General features: G+C 36.8%; 1 protein-coding gene across 3 annotated transcripts in view; it reads left to right on the forward strand.

The window, feature by feature from the left end:
* Positions 1 to 662: 662 nt before the first annotated feature.
* The window catches only part of ints8 (integrator complex subunit 8), a 50248-nt gene continuing 34185 nt past the window's right edge, over positions 663 to 16725 (forward strand). Inside the window, exons 1-7 of one of the 3 annotated variants that reach the window (XM_034160708.1) lie at positions 663 to 806; positions 4207 to 4369; positions 13354 to 13528; positions 13615 to 13755; positions 13956 to 14027; positions 14113 to 14164; positions 14251 to 14430. In XM_034160708.1, the coding sequence (XP_034016599.1) occupies positions 4237 to 4369; positions 13354 to 13528; positions 13615 to 13755; positions 13956 to 14027; positions 14113 to 14164; positions 14251 to 14430 (753 nt within the window). In that variant the 5' untranslated portion in view covers positions 663 to 806; positions 4207 to 4236. Of the gene's footprint in view, positions 807 to 4206; positions 4370 to 13353; positions 13529 to 13614; positions 13756 to 13955; positions 14028 to 14112; positions 14165 to 14250; positions 14431 to 16725 lie in introns of those variants that run through there. The other 2 variants (XM_034160706.1, XM_034160707.1) reach the window with 2 other exon arrangements.

Genomic DNA, 16725 nt, shown 5'->3' on the forward strand with positions numbered 1-16725 from the left:
AACAGTTTTTGAACATGTTGAGGTAAAAGTTTTTTTTTTTTTTTTTTTTTTTTGCTTTGTACATAGTTTGTTTTGTAATGTAATCAACTAAATCCACAAATTATTTCCAGAATATTAGTCCAGAATATTTATGCAAATGGATTAGTTGACTCACGGTAAGAGTTATTACTGATCATTTTTATGGCTTTTTTTTTTCTTTTTCAATGTAAATATTGAATGTGTATTTGTTTTATATATGTTTTCCCACATATGGAGCTATTAACCCTCTGGATTCCAAGGTATAATTTGGCATTCTTGACTACTTTTGGTTTTACCTTCATAACTGACCCTAAAAACTGTTTACTTTGCCTTATTTGGCATCATTTTTTCAGCACAACCTCTCCTGTGTAACTTTACAGTTTTTCTTACATTCTGATATTCTGTATTAACAGTGAACCTAAATGTACACAAAAACATAAAATTCAAATAGGATTTTTTTTAACTGTGAAAACCACTAACATGTTTAACAAACCATTTTTATATTCCACTGCAAATTATATTTTTGTAGTTTTTACAGTATTATTACTGCGTCCTCGGAATCATGTCCAGTCCAAATGATTTTTGTAGCTTTGAGCGTAATGCGTAAAAGTTGCGCAGTATGAGCTCTCGTGACGACAAAACGGAGCCGGAAGTGTGGTGAAGCTATGGCGGAGTGCAGAATGAATTATGTGAGAATGCAACATTTCTGGATTTGTTTCTAAATTTTGAGCTTATTCCTGAATAAATTCACACACAAATCACGTTTTTGTTCACTTTGGGCTCTTACGGTAAGGAAATACATTTGCAGCCTTCAGTTTGCTATTAATTAAAATAATCACGCCCGTTTAGCAGAAAATCTGCTTTATTATTTTTATAACTAGTGTTTTTCCACATTGTAACAGTGAGCCGAAGGTATTTACACTTTTAATGCGATTTTGTTAGTAACGTATGGTGTATGTGCTTGAAATACAAATCACACCTTGAATCATAATACCATTCAGTTAAAATGTGCTTTTATAAATGTAAAGTACAGTGCATCCAGAAATGATTCACAGCACTACAGTTTTTCCACATTTTTTTATGTAACAGCCTTTTTGTCCATCAAAATTCTACAAAAAATGCCCATAATGACAATGTGAACATGGGTTTTTCTTTTCTTTGTTTTATATATATATATATATATATATACACAAATTTATTAAAAATAAAAAATAATCACATGTACATAAGTATTCACAGGCTTTGCCATGAAGCTCAGAATTGAACTCAGGTGCATCTTGTTTCCACTGATCATCCTTTAGATGTTTCTTCAGCTTAACTGGAGTCCACTTGGGGTAAATTCAGATGATTGGACATGATTTGGAAAGACACACACCTGTCTGACATAAGGTCTGACAGTGCATGTCGGGAGCACAAACCAAATATGAAGTCAAAGTATTGTCTGCATACCTCTGAGAAAGGATTGTCTCAAGGCACAAATCTGGAGAATGGTACAGAAATATTTCTGCTGCTTTGAAGGTCTCAATAAGCACAGTGCCCTCCAGCATCTGTAAATGGAAGAAGTTCGGCTCCACCAGGATTCTTCCTAGAGCTGGGTGCCTGTCTAAACAGTGATCTGGGAAGAAGGGCCGTAGTCAGGGAGGTGACCAAGAACCCAATGGTCACTCTGTCAGAGCTCCAGCATTCCTCTGTGTGGAGAGGAGAATCTTCCAGAAGGACAACCATCTCTGCAGCATTCCACCAGTCAGGCCTGTCTGGTAGAGTGGCCAGACGGAAGTCACTCCTTAGTAAAAGGCACATGGCAGCCTGCCTGAAGTTTGCCGAAGGACTCTCAGAGAAACAAAATTATCTGGTCTGATGAGACAAAGATTGAACTCTTTGGCATGAATGTCAGGTATCATGTTTGGAGGAAAACAGGCACCATCTCTACAGTCAAGCATGGTGGTGGCAGCATCACGCTGTGGGGATGTTTTCAGCGACAGGACTTGAAAGACTAGTCAGGATTGAGGAGAAAATGAATGCAGCAATGTACAGACACATCCTGGATGAAAACCTGCTCCAGAGTACTCTTGACCTCAGATTGGGTGGCGGTTCTTATTTCGGCAGGACAGTGACCCTAAGCACACAGCCAAGATATCAAAGGAGGAATAACAGGAAGACAGAGGTTGGGAATGAGAGGAACAGTAGTAGCCAGTAAACCAATATTAATCAGTATGTCTGGTATTTATATTGTCTTTATATTTGTAAACTGTTTTTCTTTTTTGCTTTCACTTTTGATGCTCTGTGTGCTTCTGATATACAATACTGCTGGAACCTCAATTTCCCTGAGGGAGTCTTCCCAAGGGATCAATAAAGTTCCCTCTAATCTAAACGAGTGGCTTCAGGACAACTCTGTGAATGTGCTTGAGTGGCCCAGTCAGAGCCCAGACCTGAATCTGATTGAACATCTCTAGAGATATCTAAAAATGGCTGTGCACCGACGCTCCACAGACAACTTGATGGAGCTAGAGAGGTGCTGCAAAGAGCAATTGCAAAACTGCCCAAAGATAGGTGCACCAAGCTTGTGGCATCATATTCAAGAAGACTTGAGGCTGTAATTGCTGCCAAACGTGCAAGAACAAAGTCCTGAGCAAAGGGTGTAAATACTTATGTACATGTGATTTCTTAGTTTTTTATTTTTAATAATTTTGCAAAAATATATTTAAAAAAATTTAATGTCGTCATTATGGGTGTTGAGTAGAATTTTGAAAAAAGGAATTCACTCCATTTTGAAATAAGGCTGTAACAACAAAATGTGCAAAAAGTGAAGCACCGTGAGCACTTTCCAGATGTACTACATAAATATCAAAAATGCATTTCAAAATATCACCATTTAGTGTGCATGCAAAACATGTTGAATATATTATTTTGATCATTTTATGAAAATTAATGTTTCTTATTTTAAATTTTCAAATGCATGTTGCCCATGGGGATCCACGGGCTCTACATTGTCATGTTTATAAAATAGGAAGCTGAATTTTTTCAAGGGTGGTACTAAATTAAACAAAGTTTGTATCATCAGTTGGAATGGTGTGTGAGTCCAGAATGTTTTTAGAACCTTAGACCTCAACAATTTTTAGAAGAGGAACATTCCATAATTCCTGTTAATTATGTAATTTTTAAATGTTAATTTACTGTTAATGTATTTATAAATTGCTTATGTTGTTATCATATACACACTGTTATCATTATTATTATTATTACTTTTGTTTTGCCATTTGATTTTTAAATGGACCACAACGTGTTTCCACTTTCTTGTGTCATCCATGTTTTTAACATATTTACAATTATATTATGTATTTACATTGAACTTACTAAATAAAATCACGCATGCACACATGCTTTTAATATAAAGATGATTTACCGCCCCCTGCTGGAATGGCTTGGTAGTCCAGATTGTAATTAGCAAAGTTATCTAATAGCCGTAGTTTCTCCAAAAATATTAGTCTTATCAACATTACGTTTTGGTGCTGTTCATCCTTGACCCAAAATGCATAAGCATACCAAACGGCAAATGTCAGCTCTCCCTAGCTTTTTGTTTTTCTGCATTCTGGTGCAAGCAGGTGCTCTTTAATTTTTACACACACACAAACGGTGGTGGAAGACATCAACAGCAATACTCTTTTACAACATTTAAAATCCCAAAACCGTGAACTCCCATCGTGCATTGCAGCACAATGCCCATTGTTTACTGGTTAGCTAAAATTGCTAATTTCTCTAAAAATATTTGTCCTATCAACTTTCCGTTTTCGCAGCATTCATCATTGACCCTAAATACGTAAGTATACCAAACGGCAAATGTTAGCGCTCCTCGGTTTCTGCGTGATCAAAGCCATACACACACGCAAGCACACAGAGGCCACTTGGTTATATTATCCTGTTTGCTAAAGATAATTTATCTTTTAGCAGAAAGTTACCATGTGCCACAAAAGGATTATTTTGTGTTACATGTTCTCAAGAAATATAAGACCATTAAACTGCCAAACATTGTGATTTTGTTCATTATAGTGTTAACCATCTAAAACTTAGCCACATGTACAATATTATCAATCACAATTTGCTGGTTTATGATGTATAACATCCTAGTAGTTTGAAATGTAGCGTACGAGACGTGTTGTGTTCCTTTGATGGAACATCTTTATTGTAGAGTTTTTGTTTTATTGTGGTTTTCAGAGGAGGATGAGTGCAGAAGCTGCTGACCGGGTAGCTGCTGCTGCCAGCAGTCGGCCCAGCACGCCTATTCAGACGTCTTGGTTTGAGTTCCTCCTGGATGGTTCCCTGCTGGAGAAACACCTGCAGAAGCCAGACTCAGGTATCTGTTTTATTATATTTATTTAATTCTGCAGCTACAGCAAATTGTCAATTAAGCTGAAGCATACATTTTTTGTTTTTGCTGTGCAGCTATCATTAGAATTAATAAATTATCAGCTGCACATACTGGCTATAGTGATATCCTGCCTTTGTTGTGAATGATGCCAAAAATTGTGTGGTAACTTGAAAGAAATTATTTTTCCCACACTGCCCCCAACCTTTTGCCAGAAGGACGAAATCTTGGGACATCCCCAGAATATATGGTAATGATCGGCCCGATCCATCCCACATTTTCTCCAGCAGGAGGTATCCCTACCCAGTGAAGAGCCCTGGGAAGGCACCCTGAAAAAACGTATCATATTTTTCCATACAAATTCCCTCCAGTTAATGGATGATGTACACTTCACATTGTTTGCCAGGATGTCCTCCCATTCCTCCATCTGCAACACAAATCCTCCCTCTTTATCCCACTTTTCCTTTATATATTGTGTCCCATGCCCGCCACTATTCTGAACAGCATTATATAATTTAGAGATGACCTTTGTTCTTGGTTCATCTCTATATGCCGTTATAAACATTTTAATTATTTCAGAGGGCATTTTAGTTTGTGTTCCCTTTAGTTTGTGTTTCCCAAATAATGTCTGACTTGGAGAAATCCATAAAAGTCCTTATTATCTAAATTGTACATAGTTCTAATGTTTTGGAAGGTTTTTAGATTTCCTTTTTTGTCTCTCAGGTCATCATAAATTGTGAGACCTTTACTTACCCAGCGTTTGAAAGTATCATTTGTGACATTAGGCGTAAAATTAGGATCATGAGCTATCCATGTAAATGGCAGGCATGGGTCCTTATACTCTTTAACAAGACTAAACCAAACATTCAATGATGCATCAATCCAAGGGTTGTTCAATTTAAAATCTTTTTTACAAGAGGCATTACCTATCAGAGCAGGTAAAGGAATATTCCCAGGTATCCCACATTCAATCTTTTTCCACCTTGCCTTATATTGAGGATCACACAGGTCAATTAGAGGGTTTATCTGAGCTGCTTGGAAATAGTTTTGAAAATTTGGAAGTGAGAGTCCTCCATTTTCTCTTGCCAACTGCAGTGTCTTAAACTGCACCCTTGGTTTTTTCCCTTGCCAGATGAAGCGTGATATAATTTTGTCAGTCTCTTGAAATGTACTAATTGGCAGTTCTGATGGTATAGATTGGAACAGGTATAAAAACCTTGGTAACGCATTCTTTTTAACAGTTTCAATTCTTTGTGCTAAGCCTAAGAAGGGTATCAGATTCCATTTAGATATATCTGTTTTCAGAGCTCTCAACAAGGATCCATAATTATGAGCAGCTTTTGAGTGGGGTTTTTTGAGTATTGTGATTCCCAAGTATTTCAATTCTTCCGCTTCCCAATTGATCTCAAATAAAGTTCGGCAGAGATGATTTGGTCTATATTTAAATGATAGAACTTGGGATTTGTAAGAGTTGATCCTGTAGCCTGAAAATTTTCCATACATTGTCAATATTTGATGAAGTTCAGGAATCGAATCATTGGGTCTTTTAAGTACAATAACACATCATCTGCGAAGAGGGCTATTTTGTGAAGTTCCTGATTAATTACAATTCCTCTAATATTGTGATTCTCTCTAACCCATTGGCTTAACGGTTCAATAAATAATGCAAACAGTAGAGGGGAGATCGGGCACCCCTGCCTGCATCCTCATTGTATTCTAAATGAGTCTGAAAGACCTCCATTAATTTTAATTCTGGCTGTAGAGTTCTGATACAGGACATTCACCGTTTTCATAAATGTATCATTAAAATTAAATACAGAGAAGACCTCCAACAAAAAGCACCATTCTACTGAATCAAAAGCCTTCTGCGCATCTAATCTCAGTATTACTGCCTGTTTATCCTGGGCAAGTATATGGTGAACAACATGTAAAGTCCTGCGAATATTGTCTCGCATTTTTCTCTCTTTTATAAAGCCTGTTTGGTCCAAATTAACAATTTCTGGTAGTATTATTTCTAATCTTCTAGCCAAAATTGAAGTGAAAATTTTATAATCTTGATTTAGTAAACTAATTGGTCTGAAATTGGCACAATCTAATTTATCTTTACCCTCTTTGGGAATCATTGTTATGAGTGTTTCATTCCAAGAGGGAGGTATTTCACCATACTTTAAAACCCAATTAAAAGCTCTCAGCAAGACTGGTGACAGAACTTTTGAATAAAGCCGATACCACTCTCCAGGATAACCATCTGCGCCGGGGCACTTATTTGATTTAAGACCTTGTATTGCTCTCTTTAACTCCTCCTTAGTTATCTCTGCAGACAGAGCCCTATTTTGATTTTCTGTAACTTTTGGCAGATTTAGTGTTTTAAGAATGGTCTCTGAAAAGTTATGGACCGGCTGAGAAAACAGTTTTTTATTTCCTGCATCTTATATTTTATTTGTTTAGAAACTGGATCCTTAATTTTGTAAATGTCCCTTTCCACCTGCTGTTTTCTCAATTTATATGCAAGTAATTTGGTTGATCTAGGTCCTACTTCCTGATATTTTTGTTTCAGAAACATCATTTTTTTTCTGTACGTCTACATTAAGCAAATTGTCAATTTGGCTTTTTGTTACCTTATTTTTTTTAATTGTCTCATCATCTATTTTGTTTTTATTATTTTTTTTTTCGAGTTGTTCTAGTTCTTTTGTTAAAACATGCAGCTTCTCTTTTCTTAGTTTATTAAGTAATGATGTTTTAGCTATAATCTTTCCTCGGAGGACTGCTTTGCATGCGTCCCACAAAATGGTTGGTGACACTTCTCCATTATCGTTATCAGTTAAGTAGGTTTGAATTTCCTTTTCTAGTTCTTCTCTAATCTGTCCCTTAAGTACACCGGTATTTATTTTTTGTTATTTTAAGGTACTTTATAACTGGTCTGCAGGGGCCTGAGCTTCATTGTTTTTATTTTTTGTTTTGCTCCCATCCTATTAGTGTACACAGCCCTTCTAGTGGACTGCGTTTTGTGCTGCTCTTATAATGGCTCGGGACTTAAACCCACCTTTTTGTGTTTCAGATGTTCAAGTTATTGTTAATAATTTTGTTTTCTGCGTTCCGATCCCATTGTTCCCCGGGGATCTAATATTGCTTAAAATAACAACAGAACTTTTGTTTATGTCGGATTTTATCTCTTCAAGTACAAAGATGTCTTATATTCACAGATCGTATTTGTTTGGGGTAACCTTTCCTTACATATTGCCACTGTTAACTCTCATTCTGCACACCTCTTTCCCACTCCTCTGCCCATACCCCAAAGCAACTCATCCAGTGCCTGATTATACTCATATAAGGTCTGAGTTATGAGCCCACTGACAAAAAAGTTACAATGTGAGGGGTTTGAATAACCCAATTAGAAGGAAGAAAATATTATTTCAGCTTAAACTTTTTAAATGTCAAGTGGCATTATTACAAGAGACACATTTATCAGATATGGAACATCTAAAACTAAAGAAATCCTGGGCAGACAAAGTTTATTACTCATCTCACCGCTCTGGCAAAAGACGAGGGGTTGTAATACTGAGCCATAGACAAGTGAATTTTACCGAAACATTAGTACACAGAGATGCAGAGGGCAGATTTATCCTTCTGAATGGATTGTTAGATGGCATACCTGTCTCCTTTATTAATGTATATGCCCCAAACGAGGATCAACCAGGCTTTATAAAGTTAGTATTTAACAAGATTAATGAGTACAGTTCTGGTCTCTTACTTATGGGGGGAGACTTTAATTGTGAAATGTTTCAAAAAGACAGGCAACCTCCACCTAAAACACCCATATCTAAAATGGGAAAGATCCTGAAACATTTGTCTACAGAAGCAGGTATTGTTGATATCTGGAGAACAAAATTCCCAAGACAAAGAAATTTTACATTTTATTCAAATCGATATGCATCATACTCAAGGATAGATTACCTTTGTACTTCCAAAGCTGAAATGCATAGAGTTGAGGATATAACTTTTATGCCCATTACACTTTCTGATCACGCTCCAGTTGTGCTCCGGTGGGATATAGGCTTAATGCCAGTTTCTAAGCAATGGAGATTGAACGCCTCTCTCCTTAATGACAAAGATTTCATTGCCCTTATCAAAACAGAGCTCAAGAATTATGTTGATACAAACAACACACCTGACATATCACCTATAGTGCTGTGGGATTGTGCAAAAGCTTATTTAGGGGGGTGCATAATTTCTTATGCTTCAGCAAAAAAGAGGCAAAAGATGGCTAAAAAGGTCAAATTGGAGAATAAAATTAGAGACCTAGAGCAAAAGCATAAATGAGCACTGGCGCCTAATCTTACTGCTGACCTCAGTGTGGTGCGTAAGAACTCCAAGAGTTGTTAACTGACAAGATAGAAGGAAATTTACAATTTGCTAAACAGCAGTATTATGAGCATGGAAATTGGGCAAATAGGCTTTTGGCTTTTAAATTACGAAAACGGCAATCTTCTAATATTGTTCATAAATTGAAATTGGGGAATAAATGTATATTTCAACCACACGAAATAGCTGAAGCTTTTGCAAAGTTTTATAAATCTCTCTATCAGGATTCTGATGCCTGTTCTGATGATTCAAAAATAGCGGATTTCCGTCAAAGTATTAATGTAACTGAACTATCCGAGACTGATGCCGCGGTTTTGTATCAACCAATTCGAGATTATGAAATTAAGCAAACAATTTCACGTCTCAAAAACAATAAATGCCCTGGTCCAGATTGATTTATAAATTAATTTTGTAAATGTTTCCATGAAGAACTCACTCCACTTCTCTTAAATTCATACCATTATTCATTAAGCATGAAAACAATGGCTTCAGAAGCAACACTGATAGTGCTACTTAAAGAAAGTAAAGACCCGACAGACTGTAGCTCTTATAGACCATTATCTATGTTAGATGAAGATGTTCGTATTCTGACAGCTATACTGGCACGACGATTGAATGACTTAATACCTAAAATTATTCATCTGGACCAAACAGGTTTTACTGCTGGGAGACATTACAGGAATAAGTTAAGACGCCTGCTTAATATTTTGTCACATCAAAAACAGAGCCAAACTACAACAACAACTCTATCTTTGGATGCCCAAAAGGCATTTGATCACGTCTCATGGAAGTACTTAATTCAAACATTAAAAAAGTTTAAATTTGGCCCTAAATTTATAGATTGGATTGAAACAATATATTCTCTACCATAAACAGCTGTTAGACTTAACGGATTTCAGTCTGTAAGGTTTACTATGGAGCGTGGTTGTCGCCAAGGATGACCGCTGTCGCCCTTGCTCTTTGCTGTTAGTATTGCGCCACTTGCTCAACTCATAAGAGGTGAGGATAACATCAAAGGAGTATTAATTGGTGATGAAATTCATAAAATATCCTTGTACGCTGATGATGTTCTTCTGTATCTGACAGAGCCTTCTACTACAATTCCATGTTTACTGGAAAAAATATCAGTATATGGGTATTTTTCTGGGTATAAACTTAATGTCGATAAAACAGAGGCTATAGATGTTGTCGGTGATATCCCACTGGAGCTAAAACAGCAAAGTGGCTTTCGTTGGCCAAAAGAAGGCATAAATTATTTGGGTTTCTCTTCTTCTTGGGTTTCTTCACTGGATGCATTATTTGATGCAAATTACGGAAGAATAATTACTACCATAAAAAGGGATTTAGATCGTTGGTCAGCCTTGTCCTTTTCTCTGCTATGTTGTGTAGAATCCATTCGTATGAATGTCCTTCTGAGATTTCTTTATTTGTTTCAAATGTTACCTGTTGGAATACCCAAAACAACATTTGAAGAAATGGATAAAATAATTTCGAAATTTATTTGGCAAGGTAAGTGTCCCCGGATAAAATATAAAACACTACAAAGACACAAAGAAGAAGGGGGTGTGAATCTTCCTAATCTCAAATATTACTTTTGGGCAGCACAATTAAAACCCTTGATTTCATGGATTCAAAATGATGATCATACAAGATGGTTGGGTATTGAACAAACAATGTGCTCTGAACCTTTGCAGGCATTACCGTTCATTGATGCTCCTGTTAAAAGTTTTTCAAGGTGGACCTTAACCACTCTTGATATATGGAAGAAAATAAGATTTGCTTTTAAGCTTACAACTAATGCCTCTATTTTGTCTAATATTGGGTATATTAAATCCTTCACACCAGTTACTTTGGACAGAGGCTTCCGGAAATGAGCAGATCATGGTCTTACTTATATCCATCAGCTAATAGATAAGGATGGGCTATTGTCATTTGAACAGTTAAGAGAACAGTCAAAACTTCAAAAGAATGATTTTAAAAAAAAAAATTTTTTTTTTTATATGCCTTCAAATAAGGTCCTTTTTGTTATCCCACAAAGACTGGGGAAAAAGTGATCGACCCTTCACCAAATGAACATTTTCTAAGTCAGATCCAAAAGCACAAAGGGTATAAGAAAATAATCACAAAGTTATGTAAAATTTTCATTTCTACGGTTCAAAACAAGCCTGTTCAAGCAAAACAAAGATGGGAGACAGAGTCAGGACAAATCATCTCTGATGAAAACTGGAAGATTGTGTGCTCAGTTGCTCATAAAACTACAAACTCAAATATTTGGAGAGAATTCAAATGGAAAATATTCAGCAGATATTTCAGGACCCCAGATATTGTTGCAAAAATTACTCCTAAAGTTCCAAGTTTGTGCTGGAGAAATTGCGGCACAGAGATTCCCAATCACACAAACATTTTTTGGTCATGTCCCAAATTACAGGGCTTTTGGGATGAGATATATAAGGTAATCAACCAGATCTTCCGTGTTGCAATACCAAGAGTCTTAACAGTGGCAGTACTTGGTGTCACTCCCCCTGAAGTGCAGGGACGAGCTGCAACATACCTCTTGCACATTTTGTTTACAACAGCTCTGAAGTGTATCACCTTGTCTTGGAGGAAAGTGGAACCACCCTCTTTCAACACTCCAAAAACTGAGAGAACTTTACCATATGGAGAAGATAACTTATTTATTAAGACTGCAGTTACAAATATTCAAATTGCGATGGCAACCAGTGGAATTTTTGTTAATGTGAAAGTATAATTTGTACTGTTTGCTTTGTTTGTACCATTTTGAAGAATGTCCTGTACTAATTGTTCTGTTGTTTTAAAAAATCAATAAAATCTAAGTTAAAAAAAAAAATGTCGGACTCGTGTTTCCAGAAGCAAAACATAAACAGAAGCTTTTTTTTCAAACTTAATTTACAAAAACTCTCGATGGGAGACATGAAAGTTTAAAAAAACAACAACTACAAAAAAAAAAAACAAAAACGTTGAGAACTGCATTGACACGCTCTGGTCGGGCTGCACTATAACCGCTGCACATGGACAACACCATTAACATTGCAACATAAAACTATTTTTATATTGTGCCTAAAACTCTCATGAATATATTCTCTGGGTTTATAGACGTTGTTATTGCGTTTTGTTTTATGTAAACATGGGAGAATCACAGGCTGTCTCTCTGTTATTTTCAGTGGGAGCTGCTGTGAGCCATGCTCGCTTCCTGATCATGTCGTTCTGGAGGAAAATGAAGTTTCCTCTTTAACGTCTTGATTATTGTTCTTTACAACACTGTTTGTCCTCTTTGTTCCAGAATAATATATGTCTGAAATTTGGTTTGCGTTTATTAAATTCCACGCAGATTAAACGTAGCAGCCACGGATTATTTGTTATAATTGTTTTAGCAAGTTTTCAGGGTATCATGCATGCAGTTTCTTATTAACATGATGAAAAGCATAAAAAAAATACATTTTTGTACTATAATATTAATTTACAATTATCATTTGGATTCTCTATATGTTGTTTGACTGCAGCGACTCTCTGGCGTGCAAGAGATTATGGGATACGTCAATAGGGTGAATGGCAGTGTTCTATTTATTTTGACACCGGTTATATCAGACGGTTATCTAATTACAACTTGGCTTTTTTTTTTTTTTTTTAAATTGCCTTTTTTAAACAAATTAAAAAATGGCATATTTTACAAAAGCACATTTATCTGTAAACACCAACACATGACACACCTCACATTAACGTGTTGGTTTACATAGAATGAATCATCCAGTCAGTGTGAGCAGAGGCACATTTTACCCAGAATGCCATCTGTCTGTGTTTGTTACAAAACTTCAGAATTAGTGCATTATTCAACATTAAAAGATATATGTTATATCTTAACTTTGCACAAATGACAGAATTGACATTAATGGAGTTATTCTATCAGTATTCATTTGATTTATACACCAAACCATAACTCAGCACTGCTTTATTTTCCAAGACCTCAGCCTGACGGCAGTGCTGTGGTTGGGTAGAGAGTTGAGCTTTGTGGGTCCTCTCAGTTGCTTCTGTGCTGAAAGCCATGTAGTAAATAGAAGCTTCCAGCAGGGGGCAGGACACTCAAAGACAGAAGTGCTGACTCATTGTTTGGGCCTGTTGTTGCTTTTGATGCTTCCAAAAGCGATTGTGGTGCTAAAACTCAAAATCAGCTTGTTAGTAGTTGTAAGTGTACCGGAGACAATACTGGAATTTATCGGTTATCTGTAACATCCGATACATTTTTGGGTGGTTTATTGTTTTAACTTTATCGAAGATAACTTTTCAGTTATCTGATTATCTGTTATCAAAGTTAATTTTTTGGTTATCTGTGCCCACCACTGTCTATTCTTCAATCTTGTGAAATAAATATTTCTATAAAAATAAGAACTTCATAGTGTTTGCAGGTTTATTTATTTATTTTTCTCACAAGTCTCTAGCTTTTCTCACAGTTTCCTTTCCTACTAATACTTTTTCACCGGAAGGAGATTGTATTCACTAAAAAAAATGCATGGCTTTATTACAGTATAATATCATTTTAGGTAGGCTTTAACATTAACAGCAAACTGGGATGTTTGTGTGTCTGTTTTTTGCAGACCCAGCACCAGTGCAGCTGATTGTCCAGTTCCTGGAACAGGCATCCAAGCCCTCTGTGAACGAGCAGAATCAAGTGCAGCCTCCAGCCGACAATCGCAGGAACCATACCCTGAAGCTACTGGCGCTGAAGGTTGCTGCCCACCTGAAGTGGGATCTGGACGTGCTTGAGAAAGGGTGAGTGCGTTATGTTGTTTTTACATGGTTTGATGTTATTTTTGCTTCTGCAATTATGATGAAGTTAAATCCTTCTTCCCTGCCAGCCTGACAATTCCTGTGTTGAATATGTTGCTGAATGAGCTCCTGTGTGTGAGCAAAGTTCCAGCGGGGGTGAAACACGTAGATTTGGACCTGTCCACTTTGCCTCCAACCACTGCTATGGCTGTAATCATCTACAACCGCTGGTGAGTGACAGCAACCAGCAAAATGGGCCCAAAAATCCATCAAGAAAGTGACACAAATCTCATGCAACAAATGCTCTAATCAGCTCAGGTGTCTGTCGTCCCGTGCATGTTCTCATTGTCAACACTTTGCTCATTTCAGTGTTCAAATATGGTTTTACACATAATTTAGTCTGACTAAATTTGTGATGTGTGTCTCACAGGGCCATCAGAGCTATTGTGCTGAGCAGCTTCCCAGAGAAACAAACCAAACCAGGTCCCCATCAGATGAACATGTAGGTTCTGCTCAGAAGCAAAGCCTCTGAAACAATTTTAAATATGGACTTTCAATTGTTCCTTTTGTCTTGTGGTTCATTTTAGGTTAAATGCTGTGCAGCAGGAGAAAGAAATGACAGAGAACATACTGACTGTGGTAAGTGTTTGAGCCAATTTTGATGTTATCCGTTAGGAGGTTGTTGGTTTGCTGTTTTTTTTCTAAAGTTAACATCATGTCTGAAGCTGAAGGAGCAGGCGGATGACTCCATCAGCATCCTGGAAGGAGCTCTGCGGCTGAAGAAGGACTTCTACGTTCACACCTTGAGGACTCTGGACCTGCTGGCTGCTGAGACCGCGGCGAACGGAGAGACCGAGTCCTCCACAGCAGGACTTCGGATCAGTGCCGATGAGCTGCACTGTCAGGTCTGTGAACCGCACAGAATCATTTCTCTCACATTTAACCTCAGGGTCAGATGGTGAACTTTGTCTTTGAGAAAAGAGTAAAACTAGTATGTTGCCCTTGTGGATCCGCAGGCTCTAGATTGGGTAGTGTTTCTAAAATACGTAGCCGACATTTTTCAAGGGTGGTAATAAATTGCGCAAAGTTTCTGTAATGAGTTGGAATTGCGTGTGATTCCACAATGTTTTTAGAACCTTAGACCGCAACAGTTTTTTTAAAGAACTCAAACCTTTTATTTCCTTTTTAATTGCATGACTTTTTATGTTAATTTATTGTCTTAATGTATTTATGAATTGTTTAGGTTTGTGTGATCATATACACACTATTGTTATTATTGTTAATACTGTATGTATATGTCGCGGACGTATACATATTAAGTATATGTAGCTCTTTAGCATCTCACCATATCATTAGATTTTTTTTTTTTTTTGTAAATGCTTCAGTGGAGCATGAGCATGGCTAAAACCTTTTAGCTCCCCCCTGACTCCCCGCCTTTTTAAACTTTTTTTTTTTGTCCGTAGTTTCTCCAAAAATATTAATCTTATCAACATTCTGTTTTGGTTCTGTTCATCTTTGACCCAAAAAGCATAAGCATACCAAACGGCAAATGCCAGCTCTCCCCAGCTTTTTGTTTTTCTGCATTCTCCTGCAAGCAGGTGCTTTTTAATTTTTATACACACACAGATGGTGGTGGAAGACATCAACAGCAATACTCTTTTCACTCATCGTAACAACAACATGACACTTAACTAAACTGACAAAACCAATTTAACTACAAAAACACAATAAATCAGTGTGGCTGGCTTGGATGGCTTGGACTAACAATGCTGTTAAACTAACATGAACCACAATAACAGCATTTAAAACCCCAAACTTCAATGGTGCATTGCAGCACAATGTCCATTGTTTATTGGTTATCTAAAATTGTTTATTTCTCCAAAATTATTTGTCCTATCAACTTTATGTTTTCACAGCGTTCATTCTTGACCCAAAATCAGTGGTGGGCACAGCTATCCAAAAAGTTAGCTTCGATAACCATTAATCCAATAACTGAAAAGTTATCTTTTATGATGCTAAACAGATAAACTGCTAAAAAATGTATCTGTATTATAGATAACCGATAACATTTAGTATTGATTCGGACGCGGCCACATCAGATTACACTGTCGGCTTCTGATAAACCAGTTTTGCTTTCACTTTTCACTGCTGGGTAAATTCAAGGATCACAAACACATATGAACGCACAAAAAATGAATGAATGAAAAATATAACCCCAAACACTGTCATCATCTTTCAGAAGCAGTAAAACACAGTATTAGAAGTCATGGTTTATCTCAGTATTATTATACACCGTCATTTACGAACTAAAAAGCTGCTGCCTTTTTCACATGCTTTGAACTCTGTGGCTTAAACAACTGAAGTACATCGATTGATTAAAAGACATGTAGGAAATATAAATTCTTACCTGTTAGCTTCAGTGGGATTAATCTGAATAAATAATTCACATAAAGCGTCCTTTAAAAAAAAAAAAAAATCCAAAACAGTGTCTAAACGTGAAGAAGACAAGTGCCTCCCTCTGTACAAAGCTGCGCCATGAGAGCTCCTCTCCCACACCGAGTCTTGGCGATTAAATTACATCCAAAGAAATAAAATAATGTTAAAATTAGTCCATTTTGTTTGTGTGTTGAGCGGACTCATTCACTGTAACGTCCAAAGTGAACCTGAACTACACTCCCCACAATGCTCCCTGTGTTGACCGGTCAATCACGTTTTGCACTTAATGATGATGTCATCAGCAAGCAACAGGCAGCCAGTTTGCTATAAACACACAACAGATAGATTAAATGTTTCATTTTAGGGTTTACAAACTTTTTTGACTGTTAAACTTTGCTCATTTTACCAGCAAAAACAAATATCGGAACTAAATTGGTCCGATGATGGTTTTAAAACTTACCTGAAAAGTTAATCCGCTAGCAAAAACATTAGCTTTGATAATTATATGTTATCGGATTAGCTGAACTATCCCCACCACTGCCCAAAATACATATGCATAACAAATGGCAAAAGTCAGCTCTCAAAGCCATACACACGCACACAGAGGCTACTTGGTTATTACAATCCCACTTCCAATGAAGTTGGGACGTTGTGTAAAATGTCAATAAAACAGAACACAATGATTTGCAAATCCTCTTCAATCTATATTCAGTTGAATACACCACAAAGACAAGATATTTAAGGTTCAAACTGATAAACATTAT

Source organism: Thalassophryne amazonica, chromosome 20 (genome assembly GCF_902500255.1).
Source record: "Thalassophryne amazonica chromosome 20, fThaAma1.1, whole genome shotgun sequence".
Classification (NCBI taxonomy): domain Eukaryota; kingdom Metazoa; phylum Chordata; class Actinopteri; order Batrachoidiformes; family Batrachoididae; genus Thalassophryne; species Thalassophryne amazonica.